This window comes from Salvelinus sp. IW2-2015, linkage group LG23 (genome assembly GCF_002910315.2).
Source record: "Salvelinus sp. IW2-2015 linkage group LG23, ASM291031v2, whole genome shotgun sequence".
Classification (NCBI taxonomy): domain Eukaryota; kingdom Metazoa; phylum Chordata; class Actinopteri; order Salmoniformes; family Salmonidae; genus Salvelinus; species Salvelinus sp. IW2-2015.
This window is the reverse complement of record NC_036863.1, coordinates 30,330,431-30,347,661: the sequence shown is the minus strand read 5'-3', so window position 1 is coordinate 30,347,661 and position 17,231 is coordinate 30,330,431. Positions and strand designations below refer to the sequence as shown.

The 17,231-nt window shown below is 45.6% G+C and overlaps 2 protein-coding genes across 2 annotated transcripts; one reads left to right on the top strand and one right to left on the bottom strand.

Annotated features, from left to right (window-relative positions):
* The first annotated feature begins 551 nt into the window (after window positions 1-551).
* On the top strand, window positions 552-3,498 carry LOC111951082 (potassium channel subfamily K member 13-like). The gene is made up of 3 exons (XM_023969085.3): window positions 552-997; window positions 1,646-2,239; window positions 2,357-3,498. Exons 1-3 carry the CDS (start codon window positions 661-663, stop codon window positions 2,659-2,661), a joined length of 1,236 nt encoding a protein of 411 aa, XP_023824853.1. The 5' UTR covers window positions 552-660; the 3' UTR covers window positions 2,662-3,498.
* A 534-nt stretch (window positions 3,499-4,032) lies between these two features.
* On the bottom strand, window positions 4,033-16,991 carry ppm1nb (protein phosphatase, Mg2+/Mn2+ dependent, 1Nb (putative)). The gene is made up of 6 exons (XM_023969194.2): window positions 16,178-16,991; window positions 14,662-15,233; window positions 6,189-6,306; window positions 5,082-5,196; window positions 4,887-4,950; window positions 4,033-4,771 (listed from the first exon to the last, which is right to left on the bottom strand). Exons 1-6 carry the CDS (start codon window positions 16,572-16,574, stop codon window positions 4,742-4,744), a joined length of 1,296 nt encoding a protein of 431 aa, XP_023824962.1. The 5' UTR covers window positions 16,575-16,991; the 3' UTR covers window positions 4,033-4,741.
* Between the last annotated feature and the right edge of the window lie 240 nt (window positions 16,992-17,231).

Below are 17,231 nucleotides of genomic sequence, written 5' to 3'. Positions count from 1 at the left end.
TAACAAAAACAAAGATCCAAACTATGAGAAGTGTAGGCTTTTGTGATGTTTTTGATTTTCAGGCATAGTAAAGAGCTCTAGTGGTTCATGATGGTTTTACTTTACACGACAGATGTCAGTAAATTTATATACACATTTTGAGAAAAGATGGGGAAATGATTTGTACTTGTTGATTGAAAACAATGCCAATACCAAATGAATTGCCCACTGGTACCGATATCTTGTTCACAGACCAGTGCAGGATTCCAGAGTCTTACACAGTGACCAAACAGTCAGGAGTTCTCTTCTATCAGTGGGCACATCATCACACAGCTGACAATCTGTGAAACTGTTCATCAGATTCGGAACTCATAAGGAACGTGAATGACCACTCAGGACATTACACCACATTGAGAGAGCTCTGGATGGACCAACCATCAACGTCCTCTGGCCTTGGGGGCCAGCTGTGTGTGTAGGTTRTCTGTGTGGGTACCCAGTTTGCTTTAGCACATTAGGGATTGTTAAGCGTGTTGTGTGTGTGTGTTTGTGTGTGTGTGTGGTAGTTTGGTGTATGTAATGTATGTGTAGTGAGTGACCTGAGTGGTGTTAATAAGGCAGGCTCAGACAGGCAGTGTATGTTAGTGCGGTGGTTCGTGTATCTGTGCCGGGCCAGCTGCACTCATGGCTCGTAAACGGGATGGTGGCTGCTGCCCCCTGCCCCTCAATGAGGACAATGCCCGCTTCTGCCTGCTGGCAGGGCTCATCTTGCTCTATCTGCTGTGTGGGGCAGCTGTGTTCTCCGCCCTGGAGCGCCCCTCCGAGCTCCGCGCCCGCCTCCTCTGGGACCAGCAGCTGGCCAACTTTACCCTGAGCCACCGGGTGAGCCTGGGAGCCCTGCACGCGCTGCTGCGCCAGTATGAAGAGGCCAACGGGGCCGGGATCAGAGTGGACGCTCTTAGGCCCCGCTGGGACTTCTCTGGAGCCTTCTACTTTGTCGGCACGGTGGTGTCCACCATCGGTGAGTTGGACAGCTGCTTTCGTTGAGGGTCAGAGTCAGGGTATTAAAGATTCAATTCTTTGTTGTCATGTAGATGCAAACATCCGAACACAACTGTCTCAACAGATACACAGTATAATGTAGAGGACGTATTGAGTAGATGATGGGGGTGAAGAGAGAGGAGAGGAGGCTACGGGGATTAGATGGATGATCGGTTAGACTCCGAGACACTATTGTCAAATTAGTTTAATTTCAATTAAATGTTGGCATGTGAGGTTGATTTGCTTTACTATGACTTTTTCAATGTGATCACTACTCATGACTGAACAATGCCCCCATTTTTAACAGACAACAGGATTGCCATCTCATCCCTTCTTTCCCTCAGCTCCTGTCTTCATGACTCATTCAGTCTCCCTTATTTTTAGTTTATGTTAACATAATTTGGAAGTACCCAGTACTCTGAAATGATTATCCCTCACTAATATCAGCTACATTCATAGCATGAAGCCAAAATGCTGATYTCAATATCAATGCTAATATCTCCACGTCTTTTGTCATCTCGACATAGTAGTGCTAATTATGTAGTGCTAATTAAGAACAACTGTAGGGGCACTTAATTGACAAACAATTTTCACATTGACCCTTCTCTTTTGTACTCTTTCCCACCAGGCTTTGGTATGAACACCCCAGCTACCATCCCTGGTAAGATATTCCTGATCTTCTACGGCCTCATCGGCTGTGCCGCCACCATTCTCTTCTTCAACCTCTTCCTGGAGAGGATCATCACCATGCTGGCCTACATCATGCGTTGGTGCCACGAGCGGAGGATGAGGCGCTCGGGGTTGGGGGCTGTGTCAGGGGCCGAGGAGCCCCGCAGTGAGGAGGACAGTCTGGAGGGCTGGAAGCCCTCTGTCTACTACGTGATGCTGATCCTGGGGGTGGCGTCTGTGCTGATCGCTTGCAGCGCCTCCTCTCTGTACTGCTCCATGGAGGATTGGAGCTACATGGACTCCCTGTACTTCTGCTTCGTGGCCTTCAGCACCATCGGCTTCGGGGACCTGGTGAGCAGCCAGAGGGAGCACTATGAGGCCCAGGAAGCCTATCGCCTGGGCAACTGCCTCTTCATCCTCATGGGCGTGTGCTGCATCTACTCGCTCTTCAACGTCATCTCCATCATCATCAAACAGACTCTCAACTGGATACTGGCCCGGCTGGCTTGTCCAGGCCGACGCTGTCCCTGCTCGTGCCCTAAGAGAGGCCTCCGCAGGCGGGTCTGCTGCCCCTGCCTCCATAAAAAGCACTCTGGCTTGAGGCCTCCACCTGCACGACTCCGCCAGCAGCACTTCAAACGCAACGCCGTGCAGCCCACCCCGTCCCAAGTCCCCACAGGGCGACATCGCTACACTGACGCCTCGGTGGAGACAGTGTGTGACAGCGAGACGGATGCCGGAGCGGGGGTGGACGGGGTCGCTGGGGGCCGGCGTCTCTCTGGGGAGATGATTTCGGTGAATGACTTCACAGCGTCCAATAAGGTGTCTTTGGCACTGCTGCAGAAGCAGCTGTGTGAGACAGCCCAGCAGGGCCCCAGGCAGAGCCACGTTCCTCGCCACAATGGCTTCTCTGGGGGGGTGGGTGCATTCGCCATTATGAACAACCGCCTGCAGGAGACCAGTGTGGACAGGTAGTCCCACCTGACCCCAACCAAACCTATTCACACCAACTCAGAAATAAAGCACTGTTTTGTTTGGGTTATTGAAATATGACTGGAGCTAGACTGGATGCTGGATCTTCTCCTGTTATGTCTAAAAAAACTAGCAACGTTTCATCCTCAGAATGAGCATTGTTTGTAGATCAAACAGTAGTGAAACAGAACAGTTGGATGCTACAGCTGGCCATACATATTTGCCAAATTTGTTTTCAATGTAAATCATATTGAGGTTAGCTAGATTTCTAGTTGTAGACATGATTATAGCCCACAGCATACCTCTGTTCTGTCTGACAGCTTCTCAGAATGCCAGACATTCATGACGATCACTGATCTCCTGAGACAGAATGATCCCGTTTGGTTCTGTGGGGAGATGCGGTGGACAGACACCTTCCATTTCAACAGCATATGTCTGGAGAGGGTTTGAGAGGCTCAAGTGATTGGCTCGAATGCAATGCTGAACGCAATCAGGCTTTGTGTGGAGTATGGAGATGTGGAGGGGGTCTGGAGGAGACCCACTGATTTATGAGAGCCTTTCAGATGTGTCCTGAGCTCCTCCACAACACAATGGATTTGCGTGGGGTGGCATCAGTGAACATAGAAATTTACCCATATTCTGTATTTGTATCCTCAGTCACCTAATGTCTAGGGCTCTGCTAGAGAACCTGTTGAATATGTATCACATTTCAATTGTGTTGCGTTAATTAGATAGAAAGCCCTCAGACACACAGTATGAGAGCTGTAAAAGGAAGATAAAACCTCTTCATCTTCTGATGGCTGAGATGGAGGTCACATTAAAATGCAATGCAATCATCAAGATAACTCTGACAAATAGGATATTGAAAGAAAGCACATTTAATCAAATATAGCATTTGGAAAGGTATTTATGTCAATAAACGGTGTGAGAGTGTGACTATCTCATCCAATTTTTATGGATTGCCAATTTTCTGTGTTCATTTTACACCTATGCAGATATTCCCTCAAGAGTCACCTTGATCATGCATACTTATCTCTTTACAACATGAACATCATGTACCATATTATCCTCACCAAGGTGTTTCATAGCACACTTTTAAACAGGAACGTTCAAAAAGAAGAAGGCTGAACACTTTTGTATTGAGAGACAACTCTTCCTGGTGGACATAAATGAAATGAAGTCTCTTCGTTGTCTGTGATTTACCATCCGGCAGTAATAATTTAAAACACAGTAAAACCTTTAATGATCTGGCATATTAGTTAACCACGTTAACTATCAAAATATTTGTCATTATAAATATGTAGTTGAAAGCCACTTGATGGAGATGTAAGTGGATGCTGTGGTGCTCTCTAGTAAATTCTCTGCAAGTTCTTATTCAGTCAAATCATCTTTATTTAGGCTGAAAACAGTCATGACTTTTAACATGTAGTGTCTATACACACTACACAGTAAGTAAGTAAAGTACATACTCATTTAAATCACATATGATAATACATTAACACATTCATCAATCTACTGACCTTTCTTGGGTTTGTCTTGGTCATATCACTGTAACATGTTATTAAATCTACTGTCATCAAGGTCGGTAAGGCAGCACAGTACAGGTCATGCCAACCAGACCAAACACAGGACAGAGAGAGAGAGAGGTTTGATGACTCAACACTAAACATCAACCTGAAATCAATACCTATAGAAGTTGTGCAAAGAATACTGGTGCTAATTTTACCTCATTGAATTGCTTTTTTAAAGAATATAACAATTAGAATTTGACATTGTTATCCATATGGGATAAATATATGTCAGATGGGTTGTCAACTACTGGATCATATTGCTGAGCCAGAATCTCTGAGTTTAAAAGTGTCAGGTCCTATAAAATAAAATGTTCCCTATATTGTAGAAATATAAAATCTATAGTTCACAAATTGCATTTTACTTGTCACGTCAGGATGTTGCTTGGCAGGAGGGATGCGACAATATTCCTTCCTCAGTTTCCCTTTTGTGATTGATTGAATTGCCACATAATGAAAACAGTTTTTATTTTGTCATTGGTTGTGTTCCTGAGACGGTTCCCAGACAACAGAGCCTAGACGAGCTTCTCAGAAACACCAAGCCCCTGGAGAAAAATGTGGACTGCTGTTAAGGGATTGTGCATAAATACTGACCCGCTCAGAGATGACGTAGTATTGGTATAGTAACTAAGATAGTTTGATATAAATACAAACCCTTACATTAGGTGTAGTAGGATTGTGTGCCTCTTTCTTTTCGTAATAGGCAGAGATGATACAGTTCCTTCTGCAACACACAGGAAACAGGTTAGAGGACAAGCAGTGTCTCTCTACTCAGAGGATCCTTATTGCACTTTGTTATTTAGTACCTATTGCGCTGTAATTAACTTTTGGCACAATGCACTCAGATTCACTTACTTGCTCTGCAGACCGCCTCCAGGTGGTAAACCTGGGACATCAGTGTTTGCCAGCACAGTGAGGACAGACAGCAGGTCAGGATCCTCCCCCTGGGAACTCAGCTCCTCATAAATCTCTATCAAAAGGGAAGAGGGGAGTAGTTAAAAGAAAAACAATGATTGAAATTATACATGTAGCGTACTTGACAATAGTGCACCTGCCCTCTCTGTGTCAATGAACTGTTTCACTCCACAAAATMAGTTCCTTTTGCATTCCTTTGATATTTGAAGTAGAAATTGTGCACAGATATTGAATGTTAAAAGCCTGTTATATTAAATGAAGTTGCCTTTAATATAGACCACATGGACAATTGAATAAATCAGATTTTTTATATTAATAAAGACTTGCTAAAGTGCCAGAAATMCTGCATTTGTACATGTCCTTTTAAGCATCCTCTGTGACTTATAGGACTATTTTAACCCCCTTAACCCCAATATTTCTCCAAATTGTCACCATCATTGCAAAGCCCTAGTTATTTTGTTGCATTTTGTCAACACTGTTACTTGAACTGAACTCTTGTTTTAATATCTTTTTCAAAAGAAGRATTGAACATCTAATAGATATATCACAGTGTAAAAGCAGGTGAGCTGGTTCTACTCTTTTTGGCCATTTTCTGATGTTTCGTGGTGGAAAACTGAGCGGGTCGATCACACCACATCAACCCTGTTAGCTATGAACAGACAGGCTAGAAWTMTTTTCCCAGAACTGTTTTGGGGTGAAGATTGCATTCAATCGCCCCTCCTTGTTGTACACAACAAGCTTCTATTCCTTCTGTCACAAGGGGATTTATGGCTGATTTAAAAAGTTGTCAACACTGTTACTTTATTTGCACTTACTATAGTATTTCTTTTATTTAACCTCTTGAGATGGGAAAACGTGTTTTTTATTAAGTTTAACGTGCTCTTTATGACAGAGTGTTGGTGTTTTTAGGTACTCAAAGGTGCCTAATTTGTGGAATGACCCAACTATAGTAGTGTAAATCTTGTTGTAAACTGATTTGGGGTTAAATTGGATAAACTGAAGTGAGTGAATATAATTATCCTCACAACGACCGCCACAATACTGCACCTGCCACTTTAGACTCCAGCAGGTCTTCAAGCGCTGCCTCCTGGTGTAGTGCCTCTGCTGAGAGCTGGGGGGCGCCAGGGAAGCAGACCAAGATTATGCTGATGTTGTCCAGACTGCCCTGCAGAGGAGAACAAGCCAACCAGGGTTAGTACAGTCACAGTACACAGAGATGACCTCATGGTAGGACACAGTACAGACCTGACATAAGTACATCTAACATTTGTAAAGACGGTTGACTGTTGTTAACAKATTTTAGTGATGTATGCTGCATTCTCTAAACAGTGTGCGAGATAAGATAATCTTTCCCTCCATTATGATAATGGTGAAAATTTATTGAGCTGTAGATATTGTTGTTGGTCAAGTGCCAAATCAGGTGAGTGCCAAACAAGGRTTACTAGAAGGCTACTAGCAGGATTARCACAGCCTGCTAAGTAGTGACCTTTGACCTCCAACTACGACCACTTCTCTTCTGTGTTTGTCTGATCCTTACAAGATTAGGCCCCCTTTGTTCTAGAAATTACCCCACTCTCAAATGATAGAGTACTGCCTGTCTTCCCTGTAGCCTACGTGGTGCATGAACTGCTGACTGCTATTAATTTGCAGATGATTGTTGACACCTCAACCAGGATTAAGGGGCAGGGCAATTTGCGACTGTTGTCGTCTTCGTAATCAGTGGCTGTATTGGAGGGGGAGTGGTTTCTCCTCTCATAGGCAATCAGCAATTGGTATCATGGAGGTGTGCTCTTCACCTCTGCAAGGCAATTATTGCTAGCGCTTCAGTCTCCCAATATTTCTCGTTGTAAATCTAAGACCGTCGCTCAAACAAAGAAGGTGCTGTAGAGTTATTTGAGGAAGGAAAGAGAGGAAGGCTCCACACCACTCTCTTACTTGAGTATCTTACCTCCAACTATGACCACTTCTCTTCTGAAAAACAGCTTCTATCTCAAGGCCATCAGACTGTTAAATAGCCATCACTAGGCACCTTAGAGGCTGCTGCCACATATACATAGACTTGAAATCACTGGCCACTTTAATAATGGAACACTAGTCACTTTAATAATGTTTACATATTTTTGCTATACTGTACAGTACCAGTCAAACGTTTGGACACACCTACTCATTCAAGGGGTTTCTTTATTTTTACTATTTTCTACATTGTAGACTAATAGTGAAGACATCAAAACTATGAAATAACACATGGAATCATGTAGTAACCAAAAAAGTGTTAAACAAATCAAAATATATTTTATATTTGAGATTCTTCAAAGTAGCCACCCTTTGAATTGATGACAGCTTTGCACGATCTTGGCGTTCTCTCAACCAGCTTCTTAAGGTAGTCACCTGGAATGCATTTCAATTTTTATTTTATTTTATTTATTTCACCTTTATTTAACCAGGTAGGCCAGTTGAGAACAAGTTCTCATTTACAACTGCGACCTGGCCAAGATAAAGCAAAGCAGTGCGACAAAAACAACACAGAGTTACACATGGGATAAACAAACGTAGAGTCAATAACACAATAGAAAAAAATCATTATATAGTGTATGCAAATGTAGTAAGATTAGGGAGATAAGGCAATAAATAGGCCATAGTGTCGAAATAATTTCAATTTAGCATTTTAACACTGATAGATGTGCAGATGATGATGTGCAAGTAGAGATTCTGGGGTGKAAAAGAGCAAGAGGGTAAGAGGGTAAGTAATAATATGGGGATGAGGTAGTTGGGTGTGCTATTTACAGATTGGCTGTGTACAGGTACAGTGATCGGTAAGCTGCTCTGACAACTGATGCTTAAAGCTAGAGAGGGAGATATGACTCCAGCTTCAGAGATTTTTGCAGTTTGTTCCAGTCATTAGCAGCAGAGAACTGGAAGGAAAGGTGGCCAAAGGAAGTGTTGGCTTTGGGGATGACCAGTTAAATATACCTGCTGGAGCGCATGCTACGGGTGGGTGTTGCTATGGTGACCAGTGAGCTGAGATAAGGTGGGGCTTTACCTAGAAAATACTTATAGATGACCTGGAGCCAGTAGGTTTGGCGATGAATATGTAGTGAGGGCCAGCCAACGAGAGGACACAGGTCGCAGTGGTGGGTAGTATATGGGGCTTTGGTGACAAAACGGATGGCACAGTGATAGACTACATACAGTTTGCTGAGTAGTAGGTGTTGGAGGCTATTTTGTAACATCGCCGAAGTCAAGGTTCGGTAGGATAGTCAGTTTTACGAGGGTTTAACGAGGATGTTTGGCAGCATGAGTGAAGGAGGCTTTGTTGCAATATAGGAAGACGATTCTAGATTTAATTTTGGATTGGAGATGCTTAATGTGAGTCTGGAAGGTGAGTTTACAGTCTAACCAGACACCTAGGTATTTGTAGTTGTCCACATATTCTAAGTCAGAACCATCCAGAGTAGTGATGCTAGTCGGGTGGGAGGGTACGGGCAGCAATCGGTTGAAGAGCATGCACTTAGTTTTACTAGAATTTAAAGCAGTTGGAGGCCACGGAAGGAGTGTTGTATGGCATTGAAGCTTGTTTGGAGGTTTGTTAACACAGTGTCCAAAGAAGGGCCAGATGTATACAGAATGATGTTGTCTGCGTAGAGGTGGATCAGAGAATCACCAGCAGCAAGAGCAACATCATTGATATATACAGAGAAAAGAGTCGCCACAGAATTGAACCCTGTGGCACCCCCTAGAGACTGCCAGAGGTCTGGACAACAGGCCCTCCGATTTAACACACTGAACACTATCTGAGAAGTAGTTGGTGAACCAGGCGAGGCAGTCATTTGAGAAGCCAATTAACATGTGTGCCTTGTTAAAAGTTAATTTGTGGAAATTCTTTCCTTCTTAATGCATTTGAGCCAATCAGTTGTATTGTGACAGAAGAGCCCTATTTGGTAAAAGACCAAGTCCATATTATGGCAAGAACAGCTCAAATAAGCAAAGAGAAACGACAGTCAGTCATTACTTTAAATCATGAAGGTCAGTCATTTCGGAAAATTTCAAGAACTTTGAAAGTTTCTTCAAGTGCAGTTGCAAAAACTACCAAGTGCTATGATGAAACTGGCTCTCATGAGGACCYTCACAGGAAAGGAAGCCCCGAATTACCTCTGCTGCAGAGGAWACGTTCATTAGAGGTACCAGCCTCAGAAATCGGCAATTAACTGCACCTCAGATTGCACCTCACAGAGTTCAAGTAACAGACACATCTCAACATCAACTGTTCAGAGGAGACTGCGTGAATCAGTCCTTCATGGTCGAATTGCTGCAAAGAAACCACTACTAAAGGACACCGGTAATAAGAAGAGACTTGCTTGGGCCAAAAAACATGAGCAATGGACATTAGACCGATGGAAATCTGTCCTTTGGTCTGATGAGTCCAAATGTGAGATTTTTGGTTCCAATCGRCGTGTCTTTGTGAGACGCAGAGTACGTGAACGGATGATCTCCGCATGTGTGGTTCCCACCGTGAAGCATGGAGGAGGAGGTGTGATGGTGTGGGGGTGCCTTGCTGGTGACACTGTCTGTGATTTATTTAGAATTCAAGGCACACTTAACCAGCATGGCTACCACAGCATTCCACAGCGATACGCCATCCCATCTAGTTTGCGCTTAGTTGGACTATCATTTGTTTTCAACAGGACAATGACCCAAAATACACCTCCAGGCTGTGTAAGGGCTATTTGACAAGGAAGGAGAGTGATGGAGTGCTGCATCAGATGACCTGGCCTCCACAATCACCCTGCCTCAACGCAATTGAGATGGTTTGGGATGAGTTGGACCACAGAGTGAAGGAAAAGCAGCCAACAAGTGCTCAGCATATGTGGGGACTCCTTCAAGACTGGTGGAAAATAATTCCTCGTGAAGCTGGTTGAGAGAATGCCAAGAGTGTYCAAAGCTGTCATCAAGGCAAAGGGTGGCTACTTTGAAGAATCTCTAATATAAAATATATTTTGTGTTATTTTATAGTTTTTGTCTTCACTATTATTCTACAACATAGAAAATAGTAAAAATATAGAAAAACCCTTGATTGAGTAGGTGTGTCCAAACTTTTGACTGGTACTGTATATAATGTATTCTATTCTATTGTATTTAGTCTATGACACTCTGACATTGCTCATCCTAATATATATATATTCCTTAATTCCATTCTTTTACTTTTAGGTTGTGTGTATTGTGTGTATTGTTGTGATACTACTGCACTGTTGGAGCTAGAAACACAAGCATTTCGCTACACCCGCAATAACATCTGCTAAACGTGTATGTGACAAATAAAATTGGATTTGATTTAGTTATTTTCAGATTKTCTCATTTTGATCTTTTGTAGCTTTGCCAACTATGTGTGTGTTTTCTATACCTGTTCCCTCCTCTCCTGTAGGCTTTACAGATGCACCCCACCCCTTGGCTGCAACCCTTCTAATTTAGTGAACKCTGCATGCACAACGATGTGGGATTCCTGGTCTGTCTCTGGCAGTGTTTTGAACTCTTTCTTCCCCTCCTTGCCTCTTTTGACCTCACCTGTTCCCAGTCTCCTCCCAAGTCTCCTCACAAGGCAGGCAATACGCTTGACCTCATCTTACTAGAGGCTGTTCACCTACCTTCCATCACTGTAAATTTCAAACTTCTGGCTCTTTTCGACCTTCACCTCCCCCGTAGCCCTTTCCTGCAGTCAATGACCAAAACTACCCTCTTTGGCCTCATGGATGGAATGTTATTAATATTTTTTATAATTTKATTAATAAAGATTATTTCAAAAACCTGCAGAAAGTCAGGTGTTTCTATGTCAAACAGGTGTTATATTCTGTGATGTACAGTATATAAAGTGTAATATTGGAATGCATTAAATTTCAACTCTATTTGACACGGTACAGGTGTTTTTTTTTTAAAGCCAATAACCATATGTGTAAGGTGTACACTTCTGTTTCAAGGTAAATGTGTTAAAGACGACCAAGATACACTCTTTGTGACCCTGATTGAGCCCATTGCAGTAAAAGATGAATCCTCCCCTCCTCCTCCCGCTCTGCGGATTACTTTGTCAAACACTTTGAAAAGAAGGTTGACGACATTTCCTCCTCATTCCCTCAGCCTTTTGAGTCCACTGGTCCCACTCACACAGAACTACCCTACACCTTGACCTCTTTCTACTTCTCTCTTCAGATCAAATCCTGCGATTAGTGTGGTCCGGCCGCCTGACAACCTGCTATCTTTACTCCATCCCCTTCTCCAGACCATCTCTGGAGACCTCCCATTCCTCATAAACTCATCCCTGACCACTGGCTGTGTCCCCCCTGACTTTAAAATGGCCAGAGTCCTTCCCCTCAAGAAACCAACACTTGACCCCTCTGACGCCAAAAATTACAGACCGGTATAACTGTCTCTGTTTCCAAAATTGTGTGCTGTCTCTGACCAACTCTCTCTCTATCTCMCTCAGAACAATCTTCTTGACCCTAACCAGTCAGGCTTCAAGACAGGTCACTGAACCGAGACTGCTCTTCTCTGTGTCACGAAAGCTCTCCGCACTGCCGAAGCTGACACTCTCTCCTTTGTTCTCATCCTCCTAGATCTAGCCACAACCTTCAACAATGTGAACCATCAGATTCTCCTCTCTACCCTCTCAGGGCTGGGTGTCTCAGGCTCTGCACACTCTTGGATTGCATCCTACCTGGCTGGCCACTCCTACCAGGTGACGTGGAGCGGATCTGTGTCTGCACCACATACTTTCAACACAGGTGTCCCTCAGGGCTCAGTTCTAGGCCCTCTCTTCTTCTCTCTATACACCAAGTCACTTGGTTCTGTCATATCCTCGCATGGTCTCTCCTATTACTGCTATGCGGATGACACCCAGGTGGCAACACGCATCTCTGCGTGCCTGGCAGATATACTACATGACCAAAAGTATGTGGACACCTGCTCGTCGAACATCTCATTCCAAAATCATGTGCATTAATATGGAGTTGCTGCCTCCACTCTTCTGGTAAGGCTTTCCACCAGATGTTGGAACATTGCTGTGGGGACCTGCTTCCATTCAGCCACAAGAGCATTAGTGAGGTCGGCAATGATGTTGGGCGATTAGGCCTGGTTTGCAGTCGGCGTTCCAATTCATCCCAAAGGTGTTCGATGGGGTTGAGGTCAAGGCTCTTTACAGGCCAGTCAACTTCTTCCTTCCACATCAATCTCGACAAACCATTTCTGTATGGACCTCGCTTTGTGTACAGGGGCATTGTCATGCTGAAACAGGAAAGGGCCTTCCTTAAACTGTTGCCACAAAGTTGGAAAAACAGAATAGTCTAGAATGTGATTGTATGCTGTAGCGTTAAAATTTCCCTTCACTTGAACTGAGGTGCCTAGTCCGAACCATGAAAAACAGCCCCAGACCATTATTCCTCCTACACCAACTTTACAATTGGCACTATGCATTAGGGAAGGCATCCGCCAAACCCAGATTAGTTCGTCGGACTGCTAGATGGTGAATCGTGATTTATCACTCCAGAGAACGATTTTCCACTGCTCRAGAGTCCAAAGGCAGCYAGCTTTACACCACTCCAGCTGATGCTTGACATTGCGCATGGTGATCTTAGTCTTGTGTGGGGCTGCTCGGCCATGGAAACCCATTTCATGAAGCTCCTGACGAACAGTTATTGTGCTGACGTTGCTTCCAGAGGCAGTTTGGAACTCGGTAGTGAGTGTTGCAACCGAGAACAGATGATCTTTACACGCTTCAGCACTCGGCGGTCCCTTTCTTTGAGCCACCACTTTGKGGCTGAGCCGTTGTTGCTCCTAGACGTTTCCACTTCACAATAACAGCACTTACAGTTGACCGGGACAGCTCTAGCAGGGCAGAAATTTGACAAACTGACTTGATGGAAAGGTGGCATCCTATGACGGCATCCTATGATACTGCCAATGTTTGTCTGTGGGGGTTGCATGGCTGTGTGCTCGATTTTATATACCTGTCAGCAACGGTTGTGGCTGAAATAGCCGAATCTACTAATTTGAAGGGGTGTCCACATAATTTTGTATATATAGTGTGCCTCAGCTTGGATGTCAGCCCACCACCTCAAGCTCAACCTGGACAAGATGGAGCTGCTCTTCCTCCCGGGGAAAGCCTGCCCACTCCAAGACCTCTCCATCAAGGTTGACAACTCAAATGTCCCCCTCCCAGAGTGCAAAGAACCTTGGCGTGGACAACACCCTGTCGTTCTCTGTAAACATCAAAGCAGTGACTCGCTCTTGCAGGTTCCTGCTCTACAACATCCATAGAGTACGACCCTACCTCACACAGGAAGCCGGGCAGGTCCTAATACAGGCAGTTGTCATCTCCCGTCTGTATTACTGCAACTTGCTGTTGGCTGGGCTCCCCGCTTGTGCCATCAAACCCCTGCAACTTATCCAGAATGTTGCAGCCCGCCTGGTGTTCAACCTTCCCAAATTCCCCCATGTCACCCCGCTCCTGCTACACACTCCACTGGCTTCCAGTTGAAACTCGCATCCTCTACAAGACCATAGTTCTTACCCACCGAGAAGCAAGAGGAACTGCCCCTCCCTACCTTCAGGCTATGCTCAAACCCTACACCCCAACCTGAGTACTCCGCTCTGCCACCTGTGGTCTCTTGGCCCAGAACCAGCTTCCCCCTGAAGCTAGGACAGCAGAATCCCTGCTCATCTTCCGAAAACATTTGAAATCCTACCTCTTCAAAGAGTATTTTAAATAATCCCCTCGCACCCCCTCCTCGCGTCCGATCCTGATGTGACCTGGGTGGGCTAATAAAAGCAGAGTCTGATGCACAAATGCTGTACGCAACCTTATCCTTTGTATAAGACTGACCCTCCACACAGCAAAAGCTAAAGCACTTTGTCTCCCTTCAGGAACATGAATAGCCTACTTGCTCCTTCATGCACAACTGAGCTGACTCGCCCTTCGACTATGATGGTGAAGTGTGTGAGAACATTAGAAACTGTGACATTTTCAGGTCGTTGAGCAGAATCTCTAAACTGGAACACTGTTATATAACCGCCAAGCCATACTAAGGTGAGGATATGATAGTCAAAGCCAGCCCAGCTCAGCTCACAGAGTATGTGTTCAATAGGTGTGTGCTAGTGGGTATGTGTTTGTAAAGGTATTGTGACGTCATACATTCTCATGTCCCAGTGGTCTGTCTCAGCCTTGCGAAGGTCAGAAGGTACTCTTTGAGTTTTGGTATATCCTCGATAATCTTATTTCATGGGATTATTATTATGTAATGGAAAATAAAGCCATAGCCTCTGCCAAAATAATATCACGTTTTATTAACTAATGTTCAGTCTGTGTGGCTCATGTTTAACCAGATCAGAACATTTTGCCCTGTCTACACTGAGGARAGTGCATCCACATGTTGACAGCGAACTGATACACTTATGCACCAACAAACGAAGGGACTATTTTAACAGATCACTGATGTGGTCCATATGTACTGATCTACAGGTGACCTTGGGTACTGACCTTATAGAGGCAGAGGTCAATGACCTGGGAGCAGACGTCCCTGAGGTCAGTGCAGACYCGCAGACGGCTGCGGATGAAAGCACACAGCTCCTCGTTGGAGACCGTGTCCCACACCCCGTCACAGGCCAGCACCAGGAACTCATCCCCGGGCGACCGCTCCACCACACACACCTCTGGCTCCGGAGACACCATCTGCTGGGTGGGCGGCCGGTTCTCTGCCCCCTTGTAGCTGAAGTCCCCCAGGGCGCGGGACACAGCCAGGGAGCCGTTAATGCGCTGCAGGGACACGGAGCCACCGGCGCTCTCGATGCGCTCCCTCTCCAGAGGGCTGTAGGGCTTGTGGTCCTCAGTGGAGAAGCACACTTGCCCTGCCCGGCACAGCATGGCACGCGAGTCTCCACAGTTGGCGAAGTAGAAGTATCGTGGTGAGATGAGAGTGGAGGTCACGGTGGTGCCACCCCGCTCCCAGCCCTCACGGCGGGCTGCAGTCAGCAGGTGTTTGTCTGTGTGTAGGAAGCCATCTGTGAAGCTCCCTCTCACCCGATCAGGGTGGTCCTCTGGCCCGATCCCTCCTACAGGACACACCATACAGTTAGTACACACAGGCCATACAGTTAGTACACACAGCCCATACAGTTAGTACACACAGGCCATACAGTTAGTACACACACGGCCGTACAGTTAGTACACACAGGCCATACAGTTAGTACACACATGCCGTACAGTTAGTACACACAGGCCCGTACAGTTAGTACACACAGGCCATAACGTTAGTAAACACAGGCCATACAGTTAGTACACGGCCCGCGCATACAGTCTAGTCTGACACACAGGCCGTACCAGTTTAGAACACAACATGCCGTACAGTTAGTTACACCACAGGCCGTGCAGTTAGTACACACAGGCCATCAGTTAGTCACACCCCACGGCCATACAGTTAGTACACACAGGCCATACATTTAGTACGACACAGGCCGTACAGTTAGTACACACAGGCCGTACAGTTAGTACACACAGGCCGTACAGTTAGTACACACAGGCCATACAGTTAGTACACACAGGCCATACAGTTAGTACACACAGGCCATACAGTACACAAGCAGTAAGTATACATAGGAAGTCAGTACACACTGCACACAGGCAGTAAAAGCAGTGGCTAAAATGATTTGTGTTATTGGTCAGCTACGTATATATTTTACCACAACACTGCTACTTTATCTTGCTAATCTCCAGTAACCTAAAATGTAGTAATTATTTATAGTTATTACCAGGTATAAACCTCTCTAAAAAGGCTATTCAATACATCACTGAGGAGTCACATGCTTTACCCCGATGAGCTTAATGTTACATATAAATATCTGCCCTCGAATGAGTCATCAACTCAATATATGAAGTTCTGTTCATACATCTCTTTTGTATCAAGCATCTATTTAAACTACGAGATGAAACAGGCTGTTAAGTAACATGAGAAGTATGTCAAACACAGATGATAACATTTTGTCTAAGTTTGTTTCACCTGTAGCTAGGACCTGATCCAGCAGGTGTTGTGAGGCATACTGTGCCACTTGGTTGCCCGCATGCCCATCAAACACAGCAAAGAAGCTCCAGTCTGCCAGCCCTGCGCCCAGCTGAGGCACACAGTTGTGGTAGTCCTCCATGTTGGCCCTCCAGCCCTGCATGCTGCCCAGGGCGTAGGTCAGGCCCCAGCAGGAGCAGCCCTCCTCAGTCAGCTTGTCCAGGACGGGACGATCCAGGTAGGGGCTGGGGATCACCTCCTCCCCCTCCCCCTGCATGTGCTCTGCCCCTCCACGCCCCCCTCCCTTGAAGAAGGAGCTGACCCTCTTCTCTGTCTCCTTCACCAGCTGCCGGACAAATGCAGGCATCTCCACACTACCCTTTCGTGTTGTCCTCATGGTTACAGCAGCTGACAGTGTGGTTCTGGGTGTCTTCTTTCCCTCTCCCCCCCGCTGTGGGGCTGTCGGCCTGTGGGCCAGGGCTGTTGGCTAGGCCTGTGCCGTGCCGTGTGCTGCCTGCGTAGCCCCGCTTCTCCAAGCCTTTCAGAGCATGGCTTCCCAGGCTGATGCTATTGGTCTGGCTGATTGATTTTCTCTGTGCTGCTGCTTGCTGTTTACCCCCCTCTCTCTGCCCATCTCCTTCCTTTCAGTCCTCTCTTCTCTCTTCCTGTTCTCTCTGGAGATCTCACTGATCTGCACTCTCTCCTGTATTCATCCCTGCTCTGTGTTTGTTAGCTTTGCCTCTCCTCTGTAGTCCTGTGATTTCACCTTCTCCCTCTCTTTTTCATAGTACTTCCCTCTTTCTCCAACTCTCCCCTAGTCTTGTTGTTTGTCTCATCTGTGATTGGTTGGCTATTTATGTAGACCAATCCCTGAGCAGCATAGCTCATCCCTGTCATGCATGCGCTGTCACTTCTCCCTCCCTCCCTGTCTTCCTATCTGTGCCTCTGTTTTCCATCCCTCCCCATCCAGCTCTCTGCTAATCTCGACCTTTGATGAYTCTGGATTATCAGGCTTCTACGCCTGCAGATTAGAGGAGCCAGAAGCATCAGTCTT